General features: G+C 34.0%; 2 protein-coding genes across 2 annotated transcripts in view; one reads left to right on the top strand and one right to left on the bottom strand.

Moving 5' to 3' along the window:
• Positions 1–27,090, top strand: part of LOC110371420 (nephrin) — a 251,131-nt gene that overhangs the window by 106,293 nt on the left and 117,748 nt on the right. The gene's annotated exons all lie outside the window — the stretch shown is intronic.
• LOC135119008 (nose resistant to fluoxetine protein 6-like) lies at positions 3,073–14,546 on the bottom strand. Its single transcript, XM_064042253.1, has 14 exons — positions 14,510–14,546; positions 13,972–14,136; positions 13,420–13,622; positions 12,827–13,032; positions 12,410–12,483; positions 11,273–11,457; positions 10,467–10,621; positions 9,937–10,105; positions 9,272–9,468; positions 8,703–8,850; positions 7,341–7,524; positions 6,658–6,803; positions 5,602–5,711; positions 3,073–3,204 (listed from the first exon to the last, which is right to left on the bottom strand). The coding sequence occupies exons 1-14, from the start codon at positions 14,544–14,546 to the stop codon at positions 3,117–3,119; spliced, it is 2,067 nt and encodes a 688-aa protein (XP_063898323.1). The 3' UTR covers positions 3,073–3,116.

The following is a 27,090-nucleotide window of genomic DNA, read 5'->3' as shown; positions in this document are numbered from 1 at the left end:
CAATCAATACTAACTTTTACTTACCTTATGTGCCCTTTTAATGCAAAAATGTACGTCATAAACAAGGTATGCAAGTATGTATTTTATTTTTTTAATTGTAATCCGATTGCTGCGTCAGAGCGTAATTTGTAACGTTGTGTATATCGGGTGTGTCGTACCTAATCACATTAAATCCTATCACATATACTTGATATATATGATATTCTATGGCGAATTGTAAAAAGTTAACCTGATCCATTCAGTAGTTGAGCCACAGGAGTCATTTTTCGGTTTCATAGTTTAGAACATCATGTGTAAAGCAGAGATGAAGTTAGGAGTATCGAACGATTTGACCAGTTGAAAGCTGTCAGTTTTGAAGGGAAAATTTTCGTTGTTTGTAATGACTGATCCTTATATGGTGTTCAAATTCTCGCTCATTTTTATTTATTGGTTGCTATTTACTTTTGTTTGAATTTTTTATATATATCAGTATGAAGATGAATGGTAGTACGCATATTACAAAGATCAAGTATTTAGCCGGTAAGACCGACTGAAAACTTTGATTGGAAACAAGATTTGCTCAAAAAAATTATAGCTTGTGGATCAACTATCGGCCAACTATTTAGACTGCATTTTGGTACTCTAACTGTGTACTAGTTAATACAAATAACAAGTTAGATTACATTATCAAAACATCAGTTAGCATCGAGTCTGGTAAAACAGGAGAGAATTGAACCTTTGACATTTTCAGCTAGGTTAATAGGTCAGTTGGTACGGGTTAAACTGCTCATGTAAATTGAATTTTTTGACCCATTATTTTAAATTGAAGTACTCGGTAATGGTTCGACTGATCATAGGTTAAGCAACCTTTGGCAAGGTCAGTTCTTGGATGGGTGACATATGTCTTACCAAGTTCCTCCTTCTTTCGGAGGATAATATTTGAACATCTTTGTTTCTTTATGTTATTAATATTTGGATTTATATAGATTAGGTTATAAAAACCATGGGTTATCATGAAATTGTTTGTTGTTTTAGTAACCTTACTCAACCTGACGAATGATATACTTAATGCTATTTTGATATACCAAAATAATATTTCGAGAAAGATTGTGCACAACTCGAGACAGGAAGAAATATTTCTAAAAGGTGTGCAAGACGTACAATTTTGTACTTGATATTAACGTTGCATTTGTGTTTTGTAGAGAACTATAAAATTATTACCGCTTAAGATACATAGTAGGTACTTTACAGAAGAATGAAATCACATACACGATCTTTATATAGGTACCTACAAACACCATACCTCTCATCATCATCATCATCATCTCAGGCAAAGGACGTCCACTGCTGAACATAGGCCTCCCCCTTTGATCTCCACAGATAATTACATACTTACGTCATCATCAATGTACAATATTTTAACTAATAAAGCGATTCCAAAAAATACCAATAAATGGCACTATAATATCGAAATGCTAAGATTATTTTTATTTACTTAGAACGAAATAATTTTGCTATCCAACCTTTTTTGAACTGTTTAAAGATCGGCTTCCAACGTCACTGGATGCAGCTGAGTATAGTTGTCACCAAACTTTTTGTCGTCACCTAACATTATGCGGCTTGTTCGAAAGAGTTACCGCGGCCTCGGTACATAAAGGGCTAAAGAAGAAACATGGTGAGTTTTAGTCAGTAAGAGTCTGACACTCCCTCACGCTGCACCCACAGCGGGAGGGGACATTTGATGATTTCCCACCAAAGAAAAAACATATCTATGTACTCGCTTTTTGCTCTGACTTCCTCCCTCAACTAATTATGACAGAAATTAATATGACAAAAAAATTTTTTACCCAACAAGGTCCCAAGGTCCTGAGGACCATAAAATAGGTTTTTAAACACAAATCAAGACCCGGTAATCTCAAAAACAAGCCAAACTTAGTTAAATCTCTCTAATTAGGTATAATAAGTTAGCCAAAGTTTATGTCTTAATCAAATTAACAACTCCCAACTTTATTTTGCGGCTAACGAAGGCATCCTTGCTTAGAAATATTTTCTAAAACTTTCATATTATTAATTAAATTTATTAAACGCTCGACTGACCATAGTAAGTGGCTTTGATTATATTACGCTTGTTATATTATAATATATAAGGTTAAGCAGAGATGTATGTAAAGTTCACTATTTTTATTAAAACCTTAGAGTGAGCAGTTTATTTCTTCCTATCTGTTTCTCTGCGGTTTCACTCACGTCTCTTGTGAACTACTGTCCTTACGTGGACAAAATATAGTCTAAATTACTCGGGAATAATGTACCTTCCCAACAGTGAAAGAATATTTCAAATCGGTTCTGTAGTTTCGGAGCCTTCAAACAAATAAAAATATTTCATATTTATTAAATTAGTATAGAAAATGTCAGTGGGCGCGTGCGATCATTTTTGTGATCAATTCAAAAAAATGACCGTATCATTGACACACAATATAAACTTAGATTGCTAAATACTTATAAAGAGTAAATATTTTGTCATATCTTGTAGAAACTTATTCAAATGGGTGTCGAACCTGCACCCTATCAAAGAAATTAATCGCTAAGCTATCTCGCCTCGGTTGTAATTAATTAAGTCTTTCAAAGACAAACAAATGAATTCTCTCTGTAAGCGTTATTACTGATGCTTCAAAAGGATGGAAATATTTAATCAAATGAAAGTACTTTAATAATTTATTTTTATGAATGGAATTATATTAAGAACCTAGCATTCATAATATTTGAACATGTTATATATAGTCAGAAGTCAGAAAGACTAACACCAGTCTTACCAACCGCTATTGGGTTGCCCAGGTAACTGAGTTGAGGAGGTCAGATAGGCAGTCGCTTCTTGTAAAGCACTGGTACTCAGCTGCATTCGGTGAGACTGGAAGCCGACCCCAACATAGTTGGGAAAAGGCTAGACAGATGATGAACTATTCTCACAAATGAGAATGAAATTTTACATAGAAATGAAATAAAAAAAAAAAACCTCCTATTTATATATCAGTTTATTACATCTGATATGCGTAATAATTACATAATACAGTTTTGTTTTCATAAATACTTCAGCAGGTTTATACATAAACAGGTTTATAAATAACTTAAAGGTTGCTATGTCATGACCTTTTTATATTTAGATCAGTTTTCCGAAGATGGGATGTTTCCGTATCTTCTCTGGTACTTTGGTTATTTTGGTTCTTAGATCTGCAAGTGAAGACATGTCTTATTATTTAGTTTATATATAGTTTGTTATGTAAAGACATCAGTAATCTCCGGGTAAAAATTACTTAATGGATCCGTAAATAAACACTTAAACTTGAAATGAATACATCGCGAGAAACCGCGGGCAGAAGCTAGTTTAATAATAACAGGAAAATGCTTAAGGTTTAACTCCAAAAGTATTACTTTTGCTCCGTTCAGTTATGTATTAATAATACCAGTTAAAACCAGTTTATTAATCAATATATTGAACTAATAAAATAACAAAATATAGTGCATTGTCATGCTTACTTATATCGGTATGAATATTACTAGGCCTTGTATTATATGAATCCCCATTTTAAATGTCAACTTAAAAAGATGTACATAAGCAAATCAGTAACTCAAAGTCAAAGTCAAAGTCAAAGTCAAATCATTTATTTCATTTAGGCCTTTACAAGCACTTATGAACGTCAAAATTATAACTAAGTTTGATTCTAGTTGCCCATTCCAAAAGTAGCTTCCTATGGAGAAGAACGGGCAAGAAACTCCATGGTTACTCTTTTTAAAAATAATATAGTATTACAATTTGTATGTATTGATACATACAGTAAAAGCATGCGAAGATCATGTAGAATCGCAAAGACAAATGAGGATAAAGTGACAATTAAAATGCTACATGGTGTTCACATTTACAAATTGGTTTATATTTTGGTACAAAGTTACAAACAAATAATCAAAAGATGAATACAATTTTATTTGCTGGTGTAATTTTAATTTGTTAATTAATTAGATATTGTCAGTATGTCCTATGGAGCAGGACCAGCATGTTTCCAAGCATTTTTATCTTGAATGTAATCTTCTAATTTATAATATGCTTGCTTACAAAGTGTGGCTTTTATATGAGTTTTAAACCGCATGTCATTTAGTTCCAGAATGTTGTCTGGTATTTTATTATAACATTTGACACAATATCCCATGAAAGATGTATGTACTTTAGATAATCTAAACTGCGGGATAGCTATCTTATTTTTATTTCTAGTGTTATAATTATGTCTATCACATATTTTTCAAACAAATGTAAGTTTTTCCTAACATACATGATATTTTCATAAATAAATTGGCAAGGTACGGTCATGATATTAATTTTTTTAAACAGTTCCCTAAGAGATTCACGACTACGTAAGTTGTACATAGCTCTGACAGCTCGCTTTTGCAAGATAAATATGCATTCAATGTCAGCAGCTCGTCCCCACAGCAGAATGCCGTACGACATGATGCTGTGGAAGTAACTAAAATATACCAGTCTAGCTGTTTCTACGTCCGCTAGCTGCCTCATCTTTCTAATAGCATAGGCGGCCGAGCTAAGACGACCCGCAAGAGATGTAATGTGGGGTCCCCACTGTAGTTTTTTGTCAAGAGTGATTCCCAGGAAAACTGTTTGATTTATAAATTCTAGTTTTTCACTATTAAGGATAATGTCACATTCACTACTTTTTACATTTGGCAATGAAAATCGAATGCATTTTGTTTTTTTTTCATTAAGAGCCAAGTTATTTGCGTTGAACCAATTTTGAACCTGGATAATGGAATTGTTTACGTCGTCTAAGGTACGTCTACGTCGATCAATATTAAAAATAAGAGAAGTGTCATCGGCAAACAACACCATTTTAGGTTGATTATCAAATAAGTAGGGCAAATCATTTATGTAAACTAAAAGAGGAACGGACCTAATATAGAACCTTGTGGTACGCCCATTGCCATCACTGAACCTCGTGAATTTACGCCGTTTACTTGAACTTTAAGTTGCCGACCATTTAGATAAGATTTTAACAGCTGGAGAGAAGTATCTCTTATTCCGTAATGCTCTAGCTTTCGCAAAAGCGTTTCGTGATTTACACAGTCAAACGCTTTTGAGAGATCGCAGAAGATTCCAATAGAGTCTTCAGCTTCCTCCCAAGCCTTAAAGATGTGCTTGATCAAAGTTACACCAGCATCGGTTGTACAGCGACCTTTAGTGAAACCGTATTGTTCTTTGTGAAAGATGGAGTTTTTATTGAAATGGCGCAACATCTGTTCAAGCATCAACTTTTCAAATACCTTGCTGAGAACCGGCAAGACAGAAACGGGTCTGTAGTTATTCGATTCCTTACTATTTCCCGATTTGAATAAAGGAACTACTTTGCTAGGTTTCCCCGTGGTTTTACTCTCCACAAGTTGGTGATTGATACACCCGTGCATCGGAGAGCGCGTAAATGTCGGTCCCGCGCCTGATCTCTCTCCGGTCGTGTCGGATTGCCGTCCCGTCGGACTATGAGAGTGAGGGAATAGTGAGTGCACCTGTGTCTGCGCAAATGCTTGTGCACTATAATATGTCCTGTGCATATTTGTTTGTTAACTTACCTTTTATTAATAACTAGGTTGACAATATTATTCAAAGGTGCTTCTACGAACAACCATAGCAGTGTAGCCATAATGGTTGATACAACCATCACACCAAAACTATGGAGTGACTGTGAACAAAGTAATTTGAACTTTAACTCAAAGCATTAAAGTGTGAATTAGAGTAGTTCTAATAATTTGTTTCTAAGATGCAGCCGATTCTCTGTTGTATTTTGTTTTTTTTGTGCATTATGAATTTTCCCTGGTTTTGCTTTAAAAAAACTTAATTACAGTTAGTATTCTCTAAACCTTACGGAATGAGTAATATACACACAAAATCCTTTATCTGGATATCAAGTAAAAATAAAAAAAGTCTCCTAAGCGGTACTTTTGATTTTGGAAGCGGTCGATGCACTCAAAATTTAATTCCGAAAAAGGTACGCAACTTGCCTGTTTTTTTTTTTTTTCAAAGTTTATGTTATTACGTATAACGTCAACCATTTACGTAAGCATATTTTATGATCAGCAATTTGACAACGGCAAAATCTTCAAAAGGGTAAATATACCTTACTCTTCATTGACAAATAACTCTTTGTGCAGTCCCACTGCAGGTCACAGACCTCTTCTTGTACGGAAAAGAAATGAGCGTTAATCATCGCGCTCCATTATTAAAGACTTTACTCAATGATACTTTTACTTACTATTAGTCATTAATATCAATGGTACACTCAAAGAGTAATGTTACTGCTACAGCCTTTTTATCGTCCCACTGCTGGGCTGCGGCCTCCTCTCACACGGAGAAGTATTGAGCATTAATCACCACGCTTGCTTAATGCGGGTTAGCGATTTCAGACTATATAGTCCAGGTTTCCTCAAGATGTTTTCCTTCACCTTTTTATCAGCCATTGGGGTCCAAGATATACTTAGAAAGTACATACAAACTTAGAAAAGTTGCATTGGTACTTGCTTGAACTGGAATCGTACCCACACCCTCATACTCGAGAGGTTGGTTCTTTACCCAATAGGCCACCACGACTTTTTTTTTAAATTAAACCCAGAAAAATAAATAGTACCAACCTCGGAATAAATCAAATCAAATTGCTGTAGATTCCTTCTAGAAAACCTGTTTTGTTGTAATATAACGGAATGTGTCAAATATACCCCATATACAAGCCGGCCTAGTATTGTGAAACCATGCCAGCCTGTAAATTTGCGTATTGTTGCTGAAATATAAAGAAAACATAAGATTAATTATTATATTTATGTTATTTTTTGCATGCTTGTCTTTTGCGATACACTTAGAAATACTTTGTTGAAGGTTATGTCCATAATAGTCGAGTTAATTAGTCTATTTGTAACTTAATTAGTTTATCCAAAATATTAGTAAGTACCTACGCAATGATAAGGTATAAAGCTAGGACACACCTTCTATAACAAAAGCTGAGATAATGTATAAAGTAAATAGGTACAATACAAAGAAAGCTGAAGAGTTTTAATGAAATGAGATGAAATCGTTTATTTTGCAAGTTGGACATTACATCACTTACGCGTCTTTTTATGAACGCTAGGGTCGGCATTTCCTAACTGACTGATCCCTGAGAAGAAACGCCGAAACAAACTCAAGAATCTTAATCTCAAAAGCCACTGGGCTGATTTGTAAATATCAGTGTTAGATAGCCCATGTATCGATAAAGGCTATTTGCTACTTTTCTAAAATTTTCCATAAGACACCGGTGAAACTAGTTTCCAAAAAATCTTACCAGCATTGCCATACTCGACTACGCCAATAATGATGCAGTAAGCCAACGCCCATACATTGCGACTGTAAGCGGTGAACACAGCAGACGTCACGTGGTCGTACTCCAAGCTCACCCAGGACAGAGGGTCTGTGAGGACTTTGTATATAACTATTGTGGCTAAGGAGAAGAGTAGTATTGAGCGGTCCTGTAACAAAAAGTTTTGCTGTAAATGGTGTTTTAGGTGTTAAAGATGTTCATAAAAGTGTATATTTATTTAATTATCCATTTAATTCAGGAATCGAGGCTCATGTCAATACCTATATACAATACTATACAGTACGTACGATATACCTCTACAATAGTATAGCTTGTCGAAGCTGAAATGCGCTCCAAAACCGTACTTCATCATCTGCCTAGCCTTTTCCCAACTATGTTGGGGTCGGCTTCCAGTCTAATCAGATGCACCTGAGCATCAATGTTTTACATAGAGCGACTGAACATCTGATCTCCTCAACCCAGTAACTCGATAGGGTAACTCAATATCCCTGAGTAAGATTGGTTGTCAGACTTTCTGACTTCTGACTACCCTAACGACTGTCAAAGATGTTTAAATGACAGCCTAGACCCGTTTTATCGTGCCTTCCCAAATCACGGAAGAACTCGTCATGACAAGATGGTGACCCGTCCACGGACCGACCGCGCCAACCGTTGCTTAACCTTATGATCGATCGACCTTACATACATGAAAAAGTGAGATATAACTTTTACACGTGTAGAAAGATAGACAAAAAAGAACTATTGAACAATGGAAAAAATGCGTAGTTTTTTAAAGGTCATGATACAATTATATTGCTGTATTATTCTTTTCTATTCTAAGATGTTTTGTGTGGGGCTTCGATCCTCTCATTGTGTAAGAGATCCCTTTTATTTTTATCTTGTTTCTAAGCGTAGATGTACCTATATACTTATATTGTTTTGTTATTTTGAGGATAATTTGTGAAAGTATAACAAGTGTGGATCATTATCAGACATTTATAATAGCAGAATTTTATTTTAGTTTTGTATTCTTGAAATAAAAATTCACATATCTGTTTGGTACAACATGTTCTATAAAAATACAGTTATCATTAAAATGGTTATTATTTAAATTTTAAATACACTATCTTCTATTGAAAGATTTTACAAAATTTATTCAGCAGCTTTTGAAATAACTCACTCAATTAATTCATTTAATAATTCTCTTTGTGTTTTTCTATACATACCTACATATTTGTCTTTTTGGTCAAACATAATTTTGACTTTTCTAAAAGAAGAAGGATCTCAATTCGAGTGCTTATTAATATACCTACTATCTATACAGAAATACTCAATAATAAAACGTACCTTAGATATCACATTCCTATGTGTTTCAGGTTTATAAACCGACATGATATATCCCATAGCCATGCCTATGAGATAAGGACCAGCGCGGTTATGACTCCGAATATACGTGTCCAAGTATACCTCGTTTTTTCTGAAGTCTAGAATCTTTCTGGAACAAAAATATGTAAAATATTGGCATTTAGTTGACCAAAAACACAAGTATAGTCTTATATTGCGCAATAGGTATATCCCCTATTTTTTTCTTACGCAAACTCACAACCACTGAAACACTTAATTCATTAATATTACACTTAATATTAAAAAAAAACTAAAGTGTTTGTTTGTCGCCCTAATGTAAGAAACTACACATCCGAATTTGAATAAATATTTTTGTGTTAGATCGCCCATTTATCGAAGAAGGCTATAAGCTATAATGCAGATGCGGAACGCGAGTAAAACCGCTGGTGGAAACTAAACTTACGTTAAAACAATTAAGATTCCAAGATTTTCTCACAGACATAGTTACAAGTGAAGCAAATATAAGCGTGTTAAAAATAGTATCTTCTAAAAAAACTTATTACTATACTCACTCTAAATTATGAAACAGAATAAGCCCAGGCAGTTTTCTCCAATAAGTAATAACACCAGGCAATAGTACTGCTAATACTGCTGTTATGGTGGTCACAACTTTTCCCATAGTCTTGTTCTTCTCCCATAGCAGATATAAGATGGTACCCATCACCGCTAGCTGGTAGTCACAGGGTATATACCAACTTACTATGAGACACTGAAATTATGTTTTAACTCATTAGGTATATGGGTTGTTCGGAAGGCACGTTAAATTAGTGGGTTTCGGATGTCATTTGAACATCTTTGGCAGTCGTTACGGGTGGTCAGAAGCCAGAAAGTCTGATAACCAGTCTCACTAAAGGGTACCGGGATGTTCAGTTAACTCGAATGAGGAGATTAGACAGGCAGTCGCTCCATATAAAATACTGGTATTCAGATGCATCAGGTTAGACTGGAAGTCGACCAATATAGTAGTATAGCCTAGGAAAATAACTGCATAGGCCTCTTCTGATGGCCAGAAGGACGAGCGTTAGTCACCAAACGACTCGCTCATAGCACATTGGCGATTCTAGACTTTAAAATTCAGGGTTCTTTAGATATTTTCCTTCAAGTTCACTCAATAATTTTTGCCAATGATATACTTAGAAATTACACATAACTTAAAGAAAATTATACAAGTCCTTACAATATTCTCGCTATTAATATAATTATTGAGCATCAGCAGTCCAAGCCACCAGTTGTCTGAACAAGCCTGCTGCTCTCTGCTGGCAAACTTCTGCCAGACAGGACCATCTCCCGTGTATATAGATACTGCTGCCACGTAGAATATTATGACTGCAAATGATGCTGTGAGCCTGCAATAAAAAATATTGGTAGTAGTACCTTTACATAGTAGGTTAAAAGTATTGGAGAGTAGCTTTATTTTACGAATTCAAATAATTGATTTATACTAGGTTCCGTCATTTTCATACTCGTCCTGTGGAAACTACTCCGTACACCTGATAAGTGTTTTTTCTCACACTGAAAGTTTTTTTCTTATTGGACCAGTAGTTCCAGAGATTGTCACATTAAAGCGGACAAACGAGGTCCAACAGGTCTCTGGTGATAATTAAATGCTCCCAATGGTACGCGAGTGAAACCGCTAACGGAAGCTAGTTTTTGTGTAAAACTGTACTTTTCTCAGTACCTATCTAAAAATAAGATAGAATATCTCACCTAAAATATCGATTAACCAAGCCAACTAGCGGTTTCTTCTTCTTTTCCATGAAACCTTTCATTAGAAGCAGTCCAGATATCAAGAAAAAGTTGTCCACAGGAATATCAATGTGTTTCAGAGCATTTTTTATTGGATTTTTAGTTTCCAACATGAGCTGAAACAAAGTTACATAATATATCAACGTATATAAAAAGTTATATAAATATCATCATCATCAGCCTATCGCAGTCCACTGCTGGACATAGGCATATAAATATACCAAACACAAAAAAACTGGCAATGCTCTGGTAAACCGCTTTTTCAAAAACGCAGTTTTATTAAAGCGATATCAAAAGTCAAATAAGCTTTCTGGGAAAATATCATATTGACAAAGTTCTTGGAAAAGCTAAAAACATTAAAGCGTTGACATTTTCGCCACAAACGAATTTTTAAATTACAACCTCAACATATCAACAAAACCTATTTTGCTTCCCTTTTTTTTTGTTTTTATGATAAGAAGGTTATGTCCAAAAACGGCCGTCCGTATGCCAAACGGACCGTTATTTGTTCATAAGTACCTCCCATTTATATATATTCAAAACCTATATAACACATAAACAAGTTACCGCGGCCCTGGCACATAAAGGGCTTAAGAAGGAGCATGATGGGTTTTGGTCCGTAAGAGTCTGACACTCCCTCACGCTGCTAACCCACAGCGAGAGGGGTCATTTGATGATTTCTCATAAAAAAGACCTATGTAACACTACTGGAAATACTAGGTCTCCAAAAAGTCGTCTTTATCGATTCACCTAGAAGAAAAACTTACCTTATCAAAATGGACCCCATTGCTTATAGGTCCTGTAACTTCGAAGAAAGCCGTATGAGTAGCTACAGCAAAAGAAGCTTGGAACACTTTGGTAAAATTCAGGATTCCTATCTCATCACTTGAAGGTTTTGTCAAAGAATTCCAGTTGCGTTTTAGGGAGAAAGCTTCTATGATACCTTTTAATGCTGTAATTAAGTAATTAATTAGTTGTATTTTTGGGTCATTCGTCATCTCGACACGCTTAACTCACCACGAATGTGTCTAGTTGTTGAAACTCAAAATTTTAACATTTATCTTTATATTTTTTTATAGTCTTTCATGATCGTCCATTGTTTGTTAGCAAGAGATTCGAAATCTGGGTGTGTGGTATAAATTACCACGATGCTTAAGCCATATTCCTATTGGTATTAAATGGCGGTGATTTTACATTCGGTTTAACTAGCAAAATAGTCAGGTGCCATTTGGAAATTTTCAGCCTTTTAAGGTGCCATTTGGAAGCCGCAAAGCAGTTAGCAGCTCGCTTCCAATTAGCACCTTAAGATACTCTATATTCTCTAGCCGTACACACGATTACTTATTTTTTTTAGATAAGCTTAAAGCCATAGTAAGCCTAATGCTCAAAATACCTTCTATTCCCAAACAATACGACAAAAATAGCCCACAATTTCTTAATGTACATTAATTAATCAGCTCAATGTTTCAGTAATAAACTTTCTTGTATCAAAAACCAGAATGGTGTTATCTTATAATTGGCTTCCTAAAGTTAACAATTTGAGGGGTGACGCCGGTACCCATTGTGGGACCATTGTGTTAGGCTCCCGGGGGAAGAATTCTGTTTCCAGCTTACATTGTTTCGAGTTAGTAACTTCTGTGGTTAAGGCCTTAGGTATATTAGGCGAATAGATGTTTTATGTAATGAAAGCGGGTGACCTTTAGTTGTGTGCGTGAATGTATTCACGCTCGTCTTTGTATGTAGACGGTGACTCGGCCACTACTGAGCGCTCCTGAGCTTACGCATGCAAAGACTATGTGCATGTATGTTTACACATACAAGTATAGCTCACCCGCTTTCGTGTAATAAAAACATGTTACAAGCAAGGCTTGATTTTTTAGTATTTTGAGAAAGAAAATACTGACCTCCAGATTTTGTGATGGAAGGTTGAAGATAGGTTGAGATAAATGATGTTAAAACCAGCATAGTTATTAATATCCTATAATGAAAGAAAAACGATTATTTAACTTATATCTGATCATTGGAAAGTCTGAAAGATAAATACTAAGTGCTAAATGTCCATTTGTTCCACGTGTACCAATAAATTGGTCCTTACCATCATACATTACTAACCTCGGGCATTTTTTTCATATATTACATAATAATATGTGCTATAGCCATATAGGAACGTAACTAGCTTATTCCCGCGGTTTCACTATGTACTCAATTTGATCTAAATCGGTACTATAGTTTGTCGTGAAGAGCCATAGAGAAACATAGTCACTTTCTCATTATACTGTGTATGTTTCTTTTTTTATATTTTAAGTATAAGTTCTACTTACATAAAAGCATAGAATTCAAAACTGTATTCTACCTCCCTCCCAGCTACTTCACAGCTATCGACCACTATCTCAGAGTCTGATGATGTCAAAGGATTGGCTAAATACATAGCTTTGAGGATCTTGGAGACAGACTCAGCCTTGCAGGTGGAAGGAAGACAGGTCCCCCAAGTTATTTTATTGAAATCTCGGCCTATTTCTGTTTTGGTCTAGAAAAATAAGTATTTTCAATTCATCAACATCGGCTTTTTCTAACGGCCCACTGCAGAGCATAATCCTTCTCATAAAGGGAAAGAATGGTCGTTATTTACCAATCCTTCTCAAGGCCAATTGCAGTTTTCGTTGCATGTCATATTTATTACGTACCATACATTAACATACAGGGTATGCATAACTTAGAAAAAAAAATTAACTTAAAAAAAGAATTTGGTATCTACTGACTTAAAATCGAACCCACACTCTCGTACTTAAAAGGCTGGTGTATTAACCATTAAGCCACCACTTTTGTTTTGTAGATACAAAGAATTAAATCAAAATATTTTCTCCATTCATATTTTTCATATCGTGATTTTTTTTGAGTAGGTATATGTACTTACGCTAACATAATCTTCAGTAGAACCCAACATACTCTTTCCGCCGCCATTTTGTTTGCTTGTCAGTTTAACTTCAGCGAGACAATACTGAGTGACAATGTTAGGGTCAGCTGTGTTCGAAGGTGCATTTAAACATTGATCATAATTTCCTAAACTGTATTCAGATCCGATAAACGTACCAGTTGGATGATGCATTGAATTCCATACTGAAAAAGTAAAAGATAGTAAAAACAAATCACGCCAGATTATTGTTTCAGAAGGCTTATAATATTGTACTACCCATGCAAAATGCAGTTTCATAGAAATTACGCTACGGAACGCGCTATACTATAGTCTTAATTTGAAATATTATTTGAGTGACATAAAACCCATTTATCGCAAAAGCCCGTTAGCTACCTTGTATCCAATGGCGCGAAGTAGTTTCTACAAGATGCATGCAAATTCGTGGTGATTTCGCGATATCACGGTTTTTGAATAAATCACAACTCAACATCATCACCTAATACATATTATAAATCTAACGAGGTATGCGACTAATTATTTTGTCATACTCACTCCAAACAGCCCACACCGTGTAATTTCTCACATTCTCCAAAATTAACAACGTGTGTTCTAAACATGGTCCTTCGTCATCACTCCAAACTTGTTCTTTAAGGCCACTTATCACAATATCTACTACTGTAACGTCTTTATTTGGTAATGTTTTAGCTAAACTTATACCTGAAAATATTATTTAATTATTTATATGTTAAAATTAGTACCTACTAAGATATTTTTGACGTCGATTTTCTCGAAGTGCAATAATAGTAGCATTGTATTTTGTACACAAATCGTACGATAAAGTCCGTGAAAATAAAAAATTACAGCACTACGATATACATAGGAAAGACCCTTTTGGTTTAGGATTGATGGCATTATTAAACTTTTCAAAAATCAATAAGTTTGTTTGCATCGTATTTTAAATTGTTTAACAGCCAGCAATTACGCTTATCAAAGTTACATATTACAATATTTAAATATCACTTTATGTAAAACTCTATATTAGGTTCCTCTATCCTTATTCACTATTTTAACAATTACAAAATAGGCTCACTTATAAAGTACAGCAATATAACACTTAAAACTTTCATTTTTGTATGTCTACTTCTAACTACACTATAGGTATGAAATGAGGTTTTTTTTCACATACTGTTAGTTCAAGAAAAACCTTGATTACGACATCAAAATTGTTAAAATATTCTAAGTATAAATAAATATACATTTTTTCTTGAAACTGTATAGTAATAATTTATGTTAGTAATGATTTCATAAATATTCTTAGTTAGAATTGGCATTGAAACTCATTTTTTATTTGATAGTTCAATTACCTGTACGTAGTAGATAGTAAAATTAGGAGTTATTTTATCTTTCACGTTAGATAAGACATTATTATGTTGGTACAATGCACATTTTTAAGTTTCAAAAATGAAATGATTGAGTCCAAAAATATTTTATGTTTGTATTTTCCTTATTATTTACAACAATATTATACCTACCATACCGTCTCAAAAAAAGTTGAATATTTTTCTGATTGATGACACAATTTCTTAACTGCACTTGTGACTCCCAAAAGGACAAAAAATGCGTAAAAAAACAAATGAAAATAATATAATCGATGAGGTTTCCGGCTTCGTCACCACAAATCCGAGTTAAAATCTCGTGACGTATTATTTTAAGAAAACCAACAAAAGCTAAGCAGATTGATTGATCGGTACACTTCGTTGATACAAAGTATTTGTGAGTGGGGCCAAGTTTCCACAAATCTTGCGTTAGATTTTCTTCTTAAATTTTTTTTTCGTTACACACGGCGGAATAATGCGGCGGATTTTTTTGGTGATTTTCATCCGAATTAAAAGTTTGTTTGTATTGGCTTTGCAATTATTTTTAGAATTATTTTTTTACCGACTATAATTAATCTATTATATAATAATTAGGATCTATTATACATATTATATTATAACAGATTAAAAAATCCATACAAATATCCGAAATGAGAGCCTTTTAACCTTAGGAAGTCGGTAAAAAAAATAATTCAATTGTAAAACTAATTGTCTGTTACTGTGGCAGCCTTTTTTATCGTCCCACTGCTGGGCACAGGCCTCCTCTCACACGGAGAAGGATTGAGCATTAATCACTATTATATTGACAGCAAAATTTTTGCATTTTTGTTGACAAAACACAAATTTATTTTTAAGCATTGCAAACACAGCGTAATTACAAAAACATCTCTTTAAAACACTACATCATCATTACATAACTCATATTTCAGTTTTACAATCATTTTATTTTCCCTTTGCATGACGTCACAGTGACGTCACAGTTCACATTTACCCTTTCCAATGATATCGATTCGTAACGATATCAAACGGGTTCTGTTTTCTGCTGACATTTCTCAAAATAGAAAATTGTGAGTTCGTGTAGTGCTAGGTGGCACTTGATAAGTCTTTGAATGTCAATATTGGAAAATATTTAGAACTTTTACGACTATGAAATATTTTTGCGTGTTGGGTGTTGAAAAATGTCCACTACTGGACGGCTGTTTCACACTCACGCCCCCAAGCTGGTGACACGAGATAGATCGAGAGCCAGCGACTGCAAGATTTTCGTTTTTTTATAAAGGCTGAAACTTTTTTTATATCTTACAAAGAAACTATCAGTCAAACTTCGTAATAGTTTATCGTTTATAACTATTGTAAGGCAGACCCACACACAAAGTTTCAGCCTTTATAGAATAACTAAGGTCTGGCAGTCACTAGCTCTTGGGCTATAAGTGATACCGCAGAGTGTGGTTAGCGCAGTGTTGGATATTTCAAGCTTCAGAGATGCTGCTGCCCATATCCCAGCAAGGAGTTTGATATCCCATGATTGAAGAAATATTCCTTCATTATTCGGAAGAGTAATCACTATTGTATGTATTGTATAACCTACTTAAAAATACTGACAAATGATACTGCCTACATAAATATTTATATGATAAAAAAACTACTATAATATTCAACATTATAATATTCACTCTAACTACTCGTACTAGCCTTGAGAATACATTTGCAAATGTGCATAACTGTTAAGATGTAAATGATTTTTTTTTTTAGAAAGTATTGTATTTTCTTCTCCTGCTGATATTTGAAGTGACATAATTCTAAACCATTGCAGTGTGGTTTTATATTAAAATACATAAGGCAATTTTTCGTATAAATAAAATTGAAATTCACTATGAGTTCGTCCTAAAATAACAAATGCACCCTTCTTCAAAAGGACCAAATCTTGCCAGCATGTTGGTCGTTCGGGCCAGCCGTGTGTGTTTGCGAACTTTTCTGCATGTACCCCCGGAGGTGAAGTCATCAATCTTCAACTTAGCTGTTTGTTTAGAAAACTTTTCCTTTTTTTACTTTGGCAACTTTCAATACTTCTCTCCGAAGATATCGTACAAGAGTGGAATAATGATTGTTATTGGTTTGCTTCTTAGATATTTTTATGGTGTTATTTCTGATATAAGCGAATCCATATTCAACTAGGTGCAATATTTCGCCTTGAAAAAAAAACCTATGTAATAAAAAATCTTTTAATCACCATCGCCTTCAAAAAAAATCCTATGTATTATTAAAAGATCTACTTTTTAATCACTAGATTCCAATTAAAAACTGAATATTCTTTCTACAAAAAATGCAATTTCTACCATTCTAAAAAATTTACGAAGCTATCCCAAAATTCCGCTAAGCACAAATTCCAAACTACAATTTTACTCTCATGCAGAAAGCAGACACAGACTATCGATTCCCGAAGCAATTATTTGACTAACTGCCACCCAGAACTGCAATACAACACGTAAATCATTAATCTGTGTCACAAAGGGGCTTGGTCTAAGACAAACAAAGTCCCGTACTAGAATTTGAACTAACAAATGGGAATTTAGGCAAGGAGCTCCGTTGATTTCCTAAACTTTAATGGGAACATAGTTTTAATAAGGCTCGGAGTTACGGAGATTGGATTTTGCTGGAAGTAAAATGTTTGTCTTATGGTGGGTTTCACCATAAATATAACTATGAATAGCCGTTTCTCGCGGTTTCACTAACTAATGCCCGTACAGGAATAAAATGTAGCCTATGGCACTCAAAAACCTTGCAGCTATCTATCAGTGAAAAAAATTTGGAAATTGACTAGAGCGGTTCCAAAAATTAACCCCTACATACAAACTTACAAATACCTCGTTGTAATATGAGTATAGATGTCAACCGAACCATTTTTAGTCGTCAAATCGCTGTTTTGACCAATGGGAGGCAAGTATACGGCTAGTTATGGTTTGGTTATCGTTATAGTTAAATGGTGCAACGGTGCAAATCACTATAAGAGTAGAAAGCGTTTAAACAAAACGAGTGAATCCTCGTTCTTTCTTCACCTATCGAGATCTTTTAGAGAGGACAGCGATAAAGTGTTCTACATTTGTTTACTATAAAAAAGAGGAAGAAGAAAAAGCTAATGAAAGAATCCTCTAGTTCTTAATATTTTAGATCTAAATACGTAAACGTGACTTTACCAAGTAGATAGTATTTTTTAAACAAGATTTTGTTTTCACATAAACTCACGTTTAATGAGATCGAAAGCAGCACATTTCACGACGTTGGCCAAAACATCCGAAAAGCTATAACTACAAATGGAAAGTCGAAACGATACCCCTAACTTTAATAGCTGAAAATAGTTTTAATCAGCGCCGGAAAAGGCTGTAACAAAAGTGATAAAACTCACCCGCCTGTCTTAAACCGGCTCAACCTTCGCATTTTATATTTTAGATTTATTATAGGAACAATAAATTTTACCGTGTAGAAACTTTTGTTAGACGAGTACAGTCGGCGAGAAAAGTGTTTTGAAATGTGAATTTTTATTTACGATGTGTTTTAAAATGTGTTATTGCATTTTTTGTTTGTTTGTTGTTTTAGTAAAATATATTGGTATTTTAGAAAAAAAAAGATGTAAAAAAATATTAATTTTGTGAATGCAAATAAAACTTTTTATTTTGGCATTTGATTAAAATACGGAATCACGTGTACAGATTTCAAATATTGGTTTAATTTTATTATTTTACTAATTACACAAAACTTTTTTTCTCATTGACCATTGACCTGTCTTTTGGTCGGTTGGTTATAATATCTGTGACATAAACTCATTTTCAAATTCGCCATCAAACTACTAAATTTCTTATCTTAAGCATAATTTCTTTGCAAAACATAAAGTTATTATTTAATTTTTCGAATCGTGAGCTCAAAGCGATAAAACATTTACAACTTCATTTTTATTCCCTTTTTATTACTACACGATGCCGTAAAGGGTTTCAGGCAAATTTCAGGAATTTTCCGTCTTTAAACAAGTTATTATTTTCCTGATAATTTTAATTTTGTTATTTCCCTTTGAATGATCGTATTTAAAAAGGGTAATGACTTATTTTGTATCTAATTTTCCTTTATGACTTTTGATTTCAGTTGAAAGCACAATTAATTTTATAATTGGTAAGTTTCAAGTAATAAAAAAATCTCAATTAGTAGTATTGTGAATATTTTTTTTTGAACACTGTAAAATTCTGTCACAAGATTTAAATCTAAAATTAAGTGGGAAATCAAACAATCTTTTTTATTGTAATTAAATAAAATATTCTGAGGGCGTCAGTACATTATTTTAGTTGTACCAAAGTTTAACCGTTTCAAGTGGATTAATGTTTAAAGTTTAAGCACTGTAGGCCAACTTAGTAAATTTTGCGAAGCATTTAAAAGCAGACATGTAACACGAATTTTATTAAGTTGAGCTTTAAGTATGGCGTTACCTTTATTTAACTTTCCTTTTTTCGGATTTTTAAAAAATTTTTATTGCCTCCCCTTGAGCGACTTTTACTTTTTATTTAAAAGAAGCAAGATTAGGGTAGATTATTTCAGTTTCTTTGACTTTTTATCGTTTGGTAAACCATAAAGTTGTGATGATGGGATTTTTTTACTGTTTTGAACGCGACTGTACTTTTTGTTTTTCAATATAAAATACTAATTGTTTTTATTTTCTTTTCAGGTAAGTATCCAGACACATACTTCAGAAAATAATACAAAGTATCGGATGGGTAAAAAAAATCTTTTCCATATTTTTCTAACAATAGGCAGTAACCTTTCAAAAATGGGAGATAGGTAATTCAAAAAACGTTCTTATCCAATAATAAATATGGCATCAAGTTCCGATTGTGCTCTCCTAAGATACCCATTGTACTGTAGATTTCCTGCTTCGGCCCTCGGGGTAACGCGATAAATCATTCTTTTACCCCGACTTATAAAGTAAGCTATTTTAGGGCGAACACACATTCGCGGTTTTGGGGAATGATAAAGTTTTAGTCATTTGTTACTATATAATTGCTTTTAAAATATTATTACATTGTTTGCAAAATCTTAACCGAAGATATTCAAATGACAGCTAGAACTCACTAAAACGAAGAAACTCATAGCACAGATTGCCACCCATCCAAGAAGCGACCGCGCCAAGCGTTGTTTAACGTCATAATCAATTTACAATCACTGTTGCTAATTAGCCTAACTAAAATCTCTTTTCACATCTATTTGATTTTCCAAGTATCAATATATTATCTTCGCATATCTTTCTGTTTTTTTTTCAAGTGTTGTAAAATGTCCTTCATAACCCAATAAAAAGAAACCTGCTCCAAGCTATTAACGACACATAAGTGGGTATCCCCAAACATTTAGATGGCAGCTAGATACCCATATATTGCGGGTTCCTTCTGAACCGCCTAATATATTCAACGTTCCGATCTTATAAATCAGGCCCGTGGTTAACAAATAATGGCTCATGCTGATTGTATGTACCTATGTATTTGTTTGATTTTATATAATTTTTAAAAGTAGGGAAAATATTAAGTAAATAAATCATCATCTGCCTAGCCTTTTCTTTCACAAATATATTGGCGTAGGCTTCCAGTCTAACCGGATGCAGCTGAGTACCAGTGCTTTACAAGGAACGACTGCCTGTCTGAACTCCAAAACCCAGTTACCTGGGTTCAAATGACAGCCGAAACCCACTCTGACCTCAAACCCAGTTTCTTGGATTAAAATGACATTTGGGGCCCACCAGTTTATCTTACCTTCCGAAACACGGATCGATTTATACATTTGATAGTTATTTTTAACCAAGATTTTTCTCACACTAACATAGATACCTAGATAAGACATTTATTCAGGACAAACAATAGCACAAAGACCTACATATGTTAAAAGAAAGATACTTACATATTTTATCAGGTACTGCAATCATATTTAACCAAAACCAATTTTACCAATAGCAGCTGGGATCAAAATCTTGTCTTACCCTTCAAAAGCCAAGTGGAACCGATCAAATTGAGCGTTGATAAGCATCATACCAAAAACTAGCCTATTTGTAGAACTTCAGACCAATTAATTAATGAAGAGCCAATAGCCATTGAAGTAACGACGATTTTCCAAAACGTTTGAATCGCACGCCTTGAGATAGAAAGTTTGTTAACAGTGGCTATGCTTTCGGAAATCTTGGAGGACTGTCCTGTAATTAGTATTGTTAAAGTAGATTTTTTGTAATGAATGAGAGAATCAAGACTGAAGAGAAATCATACTGTTAAAGAGGAATAGAGGTTTTTTTTATGCACATTTTACTCCTCATCGCTGTCTTGTAATTATTAATGCTGGGTATAGTTATATTAGTACAAAATATCGATAGACCTAATAAATATTTAAAGGCGCTTGTGTTTGTTCTTTGTTGTAAGAAAACTTTTAAGTTTTAGCCTCTAGATATTTAATCTTGTAAAATTTTTCGATAGTTTTACTACAAATTGAAAGTAAAAGTTTTTAATAAATTATGACAAGAGATAAGGTACCTACCTGTGTTTATTTTTGTCTTGCTTAGAATCAATACATGTTTTTTAATCAAGTTGTAATTATTCCATTTGTCAGGAAAGTCTATCCAAAATTCATGGTCACCCCAACCAAACCAAATTAACTTCACTTCGAACCGATTGAAGTCCACGATATATTCCAAAAGTTCTAGAAATTTATCCGACAAACTTGAATTAACTCTGTAGAGAATTTAACTGTGGTACGAGTTATCTTCGTGTTTTCTGGTTAAATTCGTTCAGCTAGTTTTTGTTTGTTAGTTTTATGAAGGGGTAGTCAGAAGCCAGTAAGTCTGACACCAGTCTAACCAAGGGGTATTGGGTTGCCCGGGTAACTGGGTTGAGGAGGTCAGATACGACAGTCGCTTCTTGTAAAGCACTGGTACTCAGCTACATCCGGTTAGACTGGAAGCCGACCCCAACATAGTTGGGAAAAAGGCTCGGAGGATGGATGTTTTATGAAGGGGTTACAATGTCCGTTAATCCGTCTGTTAACTGGGTTACCACGAACCAATTTCTTGTTAAACATAATTGTTTGAAGTTGCGGTTAAAACTTACAAGTGTGAAATCGATGGTGATTAACGCTCATTCCTTCTTTGTATGAGAAGAGGCCTCTGCCCTGCAGTTGGTCGGTAGAAAGGCTGATGATGATAATAAAGCATCAAATTATCATGTAAAATGTACCGACAGATCCGTCGACTAACATATTTAATTATTACATTGCTTGTCCGAAGTTAGCTACAAGTGATTGCAATATATGTAGTCACAATGTATCAAAAACACATTACACATGGGTGAAACAACATGTCAGACGCCTTTTTTCAAGAAAACTGTTGTATTCTTTCCTCGTCCGTTGTAGGAAGTTGACTTGTTTTTCTAAATGATCTGTTGTGTTCTTTCCTCATTTGTAGCAGGTAAATCTGTTAAAAAAATACACAGTCCATAACCCTTTTTTAACATCACAATTTTCACTACTGCAATCACCATAAAGGCCTTCTCCTCACACTCGTCTATCTCTGCCTACCCCCCAAAAACTACATACGGCACCATACCCCTTTGTCAGACCCTAAGTGAATCAATTTATCACGAGAGAAGATATGATACGAACATTTATAAGCAGACGAGAAAAAGTAGATTTATATTACGTTTCTTGCACAACGTGATATTATATCATATAAAGCATAATCTACACTTATGTTGTGGTAATCTTGCTTCCTATTTATATAAGGAAATGTTATGAAGCTGGAGAGTTTGTTTTAACAGGCTTATCTCAGGGAATACTGGAAAGGTTTAAAACACACATGTTTTTTTTAATTGGTCCGGTAGTTCAAAACTTCATCATTATCATCTGCCTTTTCCCAACTATGTTGGGGTCGGCTACCCGTCTAACTGGATGCAACTGAGTACCAGTGTTTTACAAGGAGCGACTGCCTATCTAAACTCCTCAACCCAGTTACCCCGGCAAAGCAATACCTCTAGTTAAGACTGGATGTCAGTCCTACTAGTGTCTGACTACACGTAACGACTGCCAAAGATGTTCAAATGACAGCCGGGACCTACAATTTACCATGCCCTCCGTAACCAGTAGTTCCAAACTAATAAACTACAAGCTTTAGAATGCTAATATTACATTAAACAATTCACCAAAATACTCGAAGCAACGTAACCTTTCAAGTTGATCTAATAATAGGTAGCTTGCTTTATTCGCGACATTTTCAGAAGATTTCGGGCCTACATAATACAATGACAAATAACAGCGACCTTTATCATTTTGTACAATGAAATATAAAATTCTAAATGTATTTCAATTGGTTTTTGAAAGGAATTTCTGGCTTCAATATTTATTTTAGCGAAATATAATAAGCGCCTATCAGTGTGATTTTGCTTAGGTTTTTTTCTTGTATAAACTGAAAAAAAAAAGGAAAATTGATGCATAACAATATAAAGATATGGGTAGGTTATATAAAAGTAGTTTGGATAACAATAATAGTCTTTTTACTGTCCCGGTACAAATTAAACTTCTGATACTTATGTTGGCATTTTCCTAGAATCGAACCCTACTTGAAACGCTAGCATTTTTAACCACTACGCCATCGCGACTTTAGTACTCCTTTACTCGACGATAACCCGCGATACTTCCAAGTCCACAAAAACATAACATGTCAGACATCAGACGGTACCGGTCTAACAAATGTCAGAACATCATTCACTCCTCATCCCGTCTCGTTGAATGATAAACCTCAAGATAGGCGATAGTAAGAAATGTGAGATAGAAATAAGAATTTTTTAAGGGTTATAAGTTGTTTGGGAAATACATAGGTTTTTTTGGTGTGGGGTGTACCTACATATTTTCTATTATTTAATGCGTTGTACAATTTTATTCGTATAAAAATGTCACAGTGAAAGGAGTTTTCAAATCGGTCCAGTAGTTTCTAAGATGAGCACTTTCAAAGAATATCTTCAGTTTTATAATTGTTAGTATAGATAATATTATTATGTTTTACATAAGTTCAATCCCTTTCCTCTTTGGAGTAAGTATGCTGACAGTTGAAGTTTCGGGAGGGCAAATACAATACTATATTGAAAATCAGCATTCCTACAAACTAAATCAAAGACTCAGCATAAATAAAACAAAATTTATGTTATTTCCTATTTTCATGCAAAGCAATTTATTACATTATTGTTAAGTCGACTTTTTCAACCCTTTTCCTTATAGAGTACCCTTTGGAATTACATATCTGTCGAACTGGTTATCTTTTGGGAAATTATATAGTTGCTTAGTATATTATTCGGATTAGCTAGTGATGTGACGACGTCGATATTTTCTTTATCGATGAATTTAACATTATCGACTTCATTGTCTACTTGTTTACTTATTTTTTGCAGAAAAACATCAAATGCTTGACCTTAAAGGCTTATTATTTATTTTAATGGCTTGTTACAATAGTAGTACCTAACATTTTCATCAAAATTTCACCGAGATTTTATTCCCAGAAAAATTCAAATTCTAAAAAATAAAACTTAACCTTTATGTCGACCCATTTACCTAGAAACGTAACAATTTCTTGTTACGATTCCGATTTAATTTATCGAAAAAAGACCAATTAGGAAAAAGGGTAAAGAAACAAAGAAATTAAATTCATAAAAATCCCTTTTTGGTCCAAGCGTAGTTAATAAAAGAATATTAGGCTTTTGCCATAGCGAGCGATGGTTAAACGTAATTATTTTTTATCTTTTGTTTTTAAAGGTTGCAAAATGTTTAAGAAAGTCTACACCGTACAAAAAATATAAAACTGAACATGAAATGCTTTAAATTCTTTAAAATACTTAACACTATGTCTTAGTTTTTCTTTTAAAATCTTAGCATTTTATCAACATTTTTAAGCTTTATTTTCTCTTGATAAATTAGCGTGTTTTGAACTTACTTACTTAGAACTTCTTATACCAATTTCTCACGTTATTTAAGTCATTATAGCATTGCGCTTTTTATAATAAAATTGGCAATAGAACAGACCAAAAAACAAACCTCCAAAAAAATATAACTTCTGTCTTAATCTGCATAACGACACAAAACAATGGTTCCTTGAGATACAATTCCTTCTTGTAATTATAATCAAATGTTACTGCGGTACAAATAAATTTAGCTGAGGTAACTCCTGCAGATAATTTCAACTGAAATTTCCTTGTTTTCCGAGATAAATATCTGATGCTTTTGTTTTGGGAAATTTTGGAATTTCAGTCTTATATCTAAGGTGTCAAGGATTTATTTTCAAAAAGCTAAAAGGTAGCTAAGTAGCTGCTACGGATGTACATCGACAAATATGCAAAGTTAAGCTGCACTCACCACGGTTACTATATAGATGGGTGACCTACCATGTTTCAGAGAGCACGTCAATGTCGGTCCTGCGCCTGATCTCTCTCCGGTCGTGTCGGATTGCCGTCTCATCGGGCTATGAGAGCGGAGGAATAGAGAGTGCACCTGTGACTGCGCAAATGCTTGTGCACTAAAACATAGCTTGGATAGAACTGTCCCAAATTTAGTTGAGAATATACGTTAATGGTCGAATAAAGTTAATTCAACTATGAATTTCGTACCCAGTTTTATCGTCATTATTACGCTTGATTTTGCACAAAAGGTAGGCAGATGCTTCTGTCTATTATCATGCAATGGTCTAGCCGAAACAATATAGATTGGCTTATGTAGAATTAGGCCCTTTGTTTGAATCTGTGTTTGGGAATTGGGTAGAGCTATTGTTTCTCTGTGATACCATTTGGTTAATTAATTGAAAGATGGATCGTTAGTTATCTTTGACTTTATTAAAGCTTAGCTGATGATTTATCAGATTTAAGAAATTATGACGGTTCAGTGATATTTCATTCAACCTCTGTAATATTGGGTAATATTATTACATACAGTTGTAAGTAAAAAAACATGAAAATAAAGCACAGAAATACACATTACAGACGAAAAAATATTTTTTTCCGTCTGTAATGTGTATTTACCAGTATAGATATAAAAAAACCATTATTAATTCTAATAAAAAAAGGTTGAGTAATTTTCACTCTATTAATTCAATGCATTATTCTTCCCATTATTATGTGAAATAATGGGAAGGTTCTATTTCAAATTATTCCGAATAAAATTAAACAAACACAGTATTGTTATCTTAGTAATTTATTGTACGAATAAATTTTATTCGGCTTACTGTTGAACGCCTAGCAATTTGATTTGGTTATTAATTGGCATTTTATTGGTTGTTTTTTTTTGTTGATGATAATGTAGAAAATACTTTATTTTTGAAAGCTTTCATTAGGTAAAAAGAAGATTTTTCTACATCCTATTTTTCTTATTTCTGTTAGGTTCTAATGGCGGATTCAATCTTGGCCGAAACTAAGTTCATAATACGACAGCTTAATAGAAATATAGATATTAAACGTCATGTTTGTAAATTAAACCTGACCTACATGTACATTGTAAGCAAAGCTATATTGGAATTTTAAACCGAAAAATACCATGTTTTCATAACCGGTTGCGAGAAATGTATAAACTTCGGTAGTTCTTGCAAAGTAAACAATAGTGAGTAAATAATACATTTTTTATTCCAATATTATGCCGAAAATAAACAAAATGTAGCCGAAACATATCAATTTATCGAAACCTTGTTGAAACGGCCTGGGAGCTGAAATCTCTACAGCTAGTGTTGTACCGGTGTTTCGGGAAAAATCCCGGAATATATTCACGGGATGTATCATATTTGCACATGAAAATATAACTGACTTGTTATCATGAGTGAATGTTGCTATGGCAAGCAGCATTTAAAATTAACTTATCTTGATGAGACAAACAATTCATTATAAATGGCCAACAAGACCGAGAGGTACATAATTAAACGCAGAACCGAAATGAATTTACGCTGCAACTCTTTTAATATCTGTACGAAAGGCTTTTGATTACCAATTTCGCAAAAAACCAACATCAAAGCGTCTACAAAAATTAATTAACGAAAACTCATTATTAAACATCCCACCCAATAAATCCGATAGCAATTCCGAAATTTCGATCATATCAATCAAAATCCCGATCGCGGGGTTCGAAAATTCCCGGAATTTTCGTCGACATTTCGCATCCCTATTAACCCTTCCGTTGGGATTCGAGTAGTCGTCAACAGAATTGTGATCGTAACAGTGCTGAAGAAATTGAAAAAGGCAACCCTCAGAGACATAGACAAAGG

Source organism: Helicoverpa armigera, chromosome 28 (assembly GCF_030705265.1).
Source record: "Helicoverpa armigera isolate CAAS_96S chromosome 28, ASM3070526v1, whole genome shotgun sequence".
Taxonomy (NCBI): Eukaryota; Metazoa; Arthropoda; class Insecta; order Lepidoptera; family Noctuidae; genus Helicoverpa; species Helicoverpa armigera.
The sequence above is the reverse complement of the archived record's forward strand: the minus strand, read 5'-3'. Positions and strand labels throughout refer to the sequence as shown.

What these genes read in the sequence shown, in the direction of transcription:
- LOC135119008 (XM_064042253.1), bottom strand. Translation starts at nt 14,546, where the DNA reads ATGAAAGTTTTAAGTGTTATATTGCTGTACTTTATAA. An exon ending in ATATTAATAGCGAGAATATT is followed by an intron (nt 9,469 to 9,936) that starts GTAAGGACTTGT and finishes ACATAATTTCAG; the next exon opens with TGTCTCATAGTAAGTTGGTA. An exon ending in AACCTAGTTATTAATAAAAG is followed by an intron (nt 3,205 to 5,601) that starts GTAAGTTAACAA and finishes CTTCACTTGCAG; the next exon opens with ATCTAAGAACCAAAATAACC.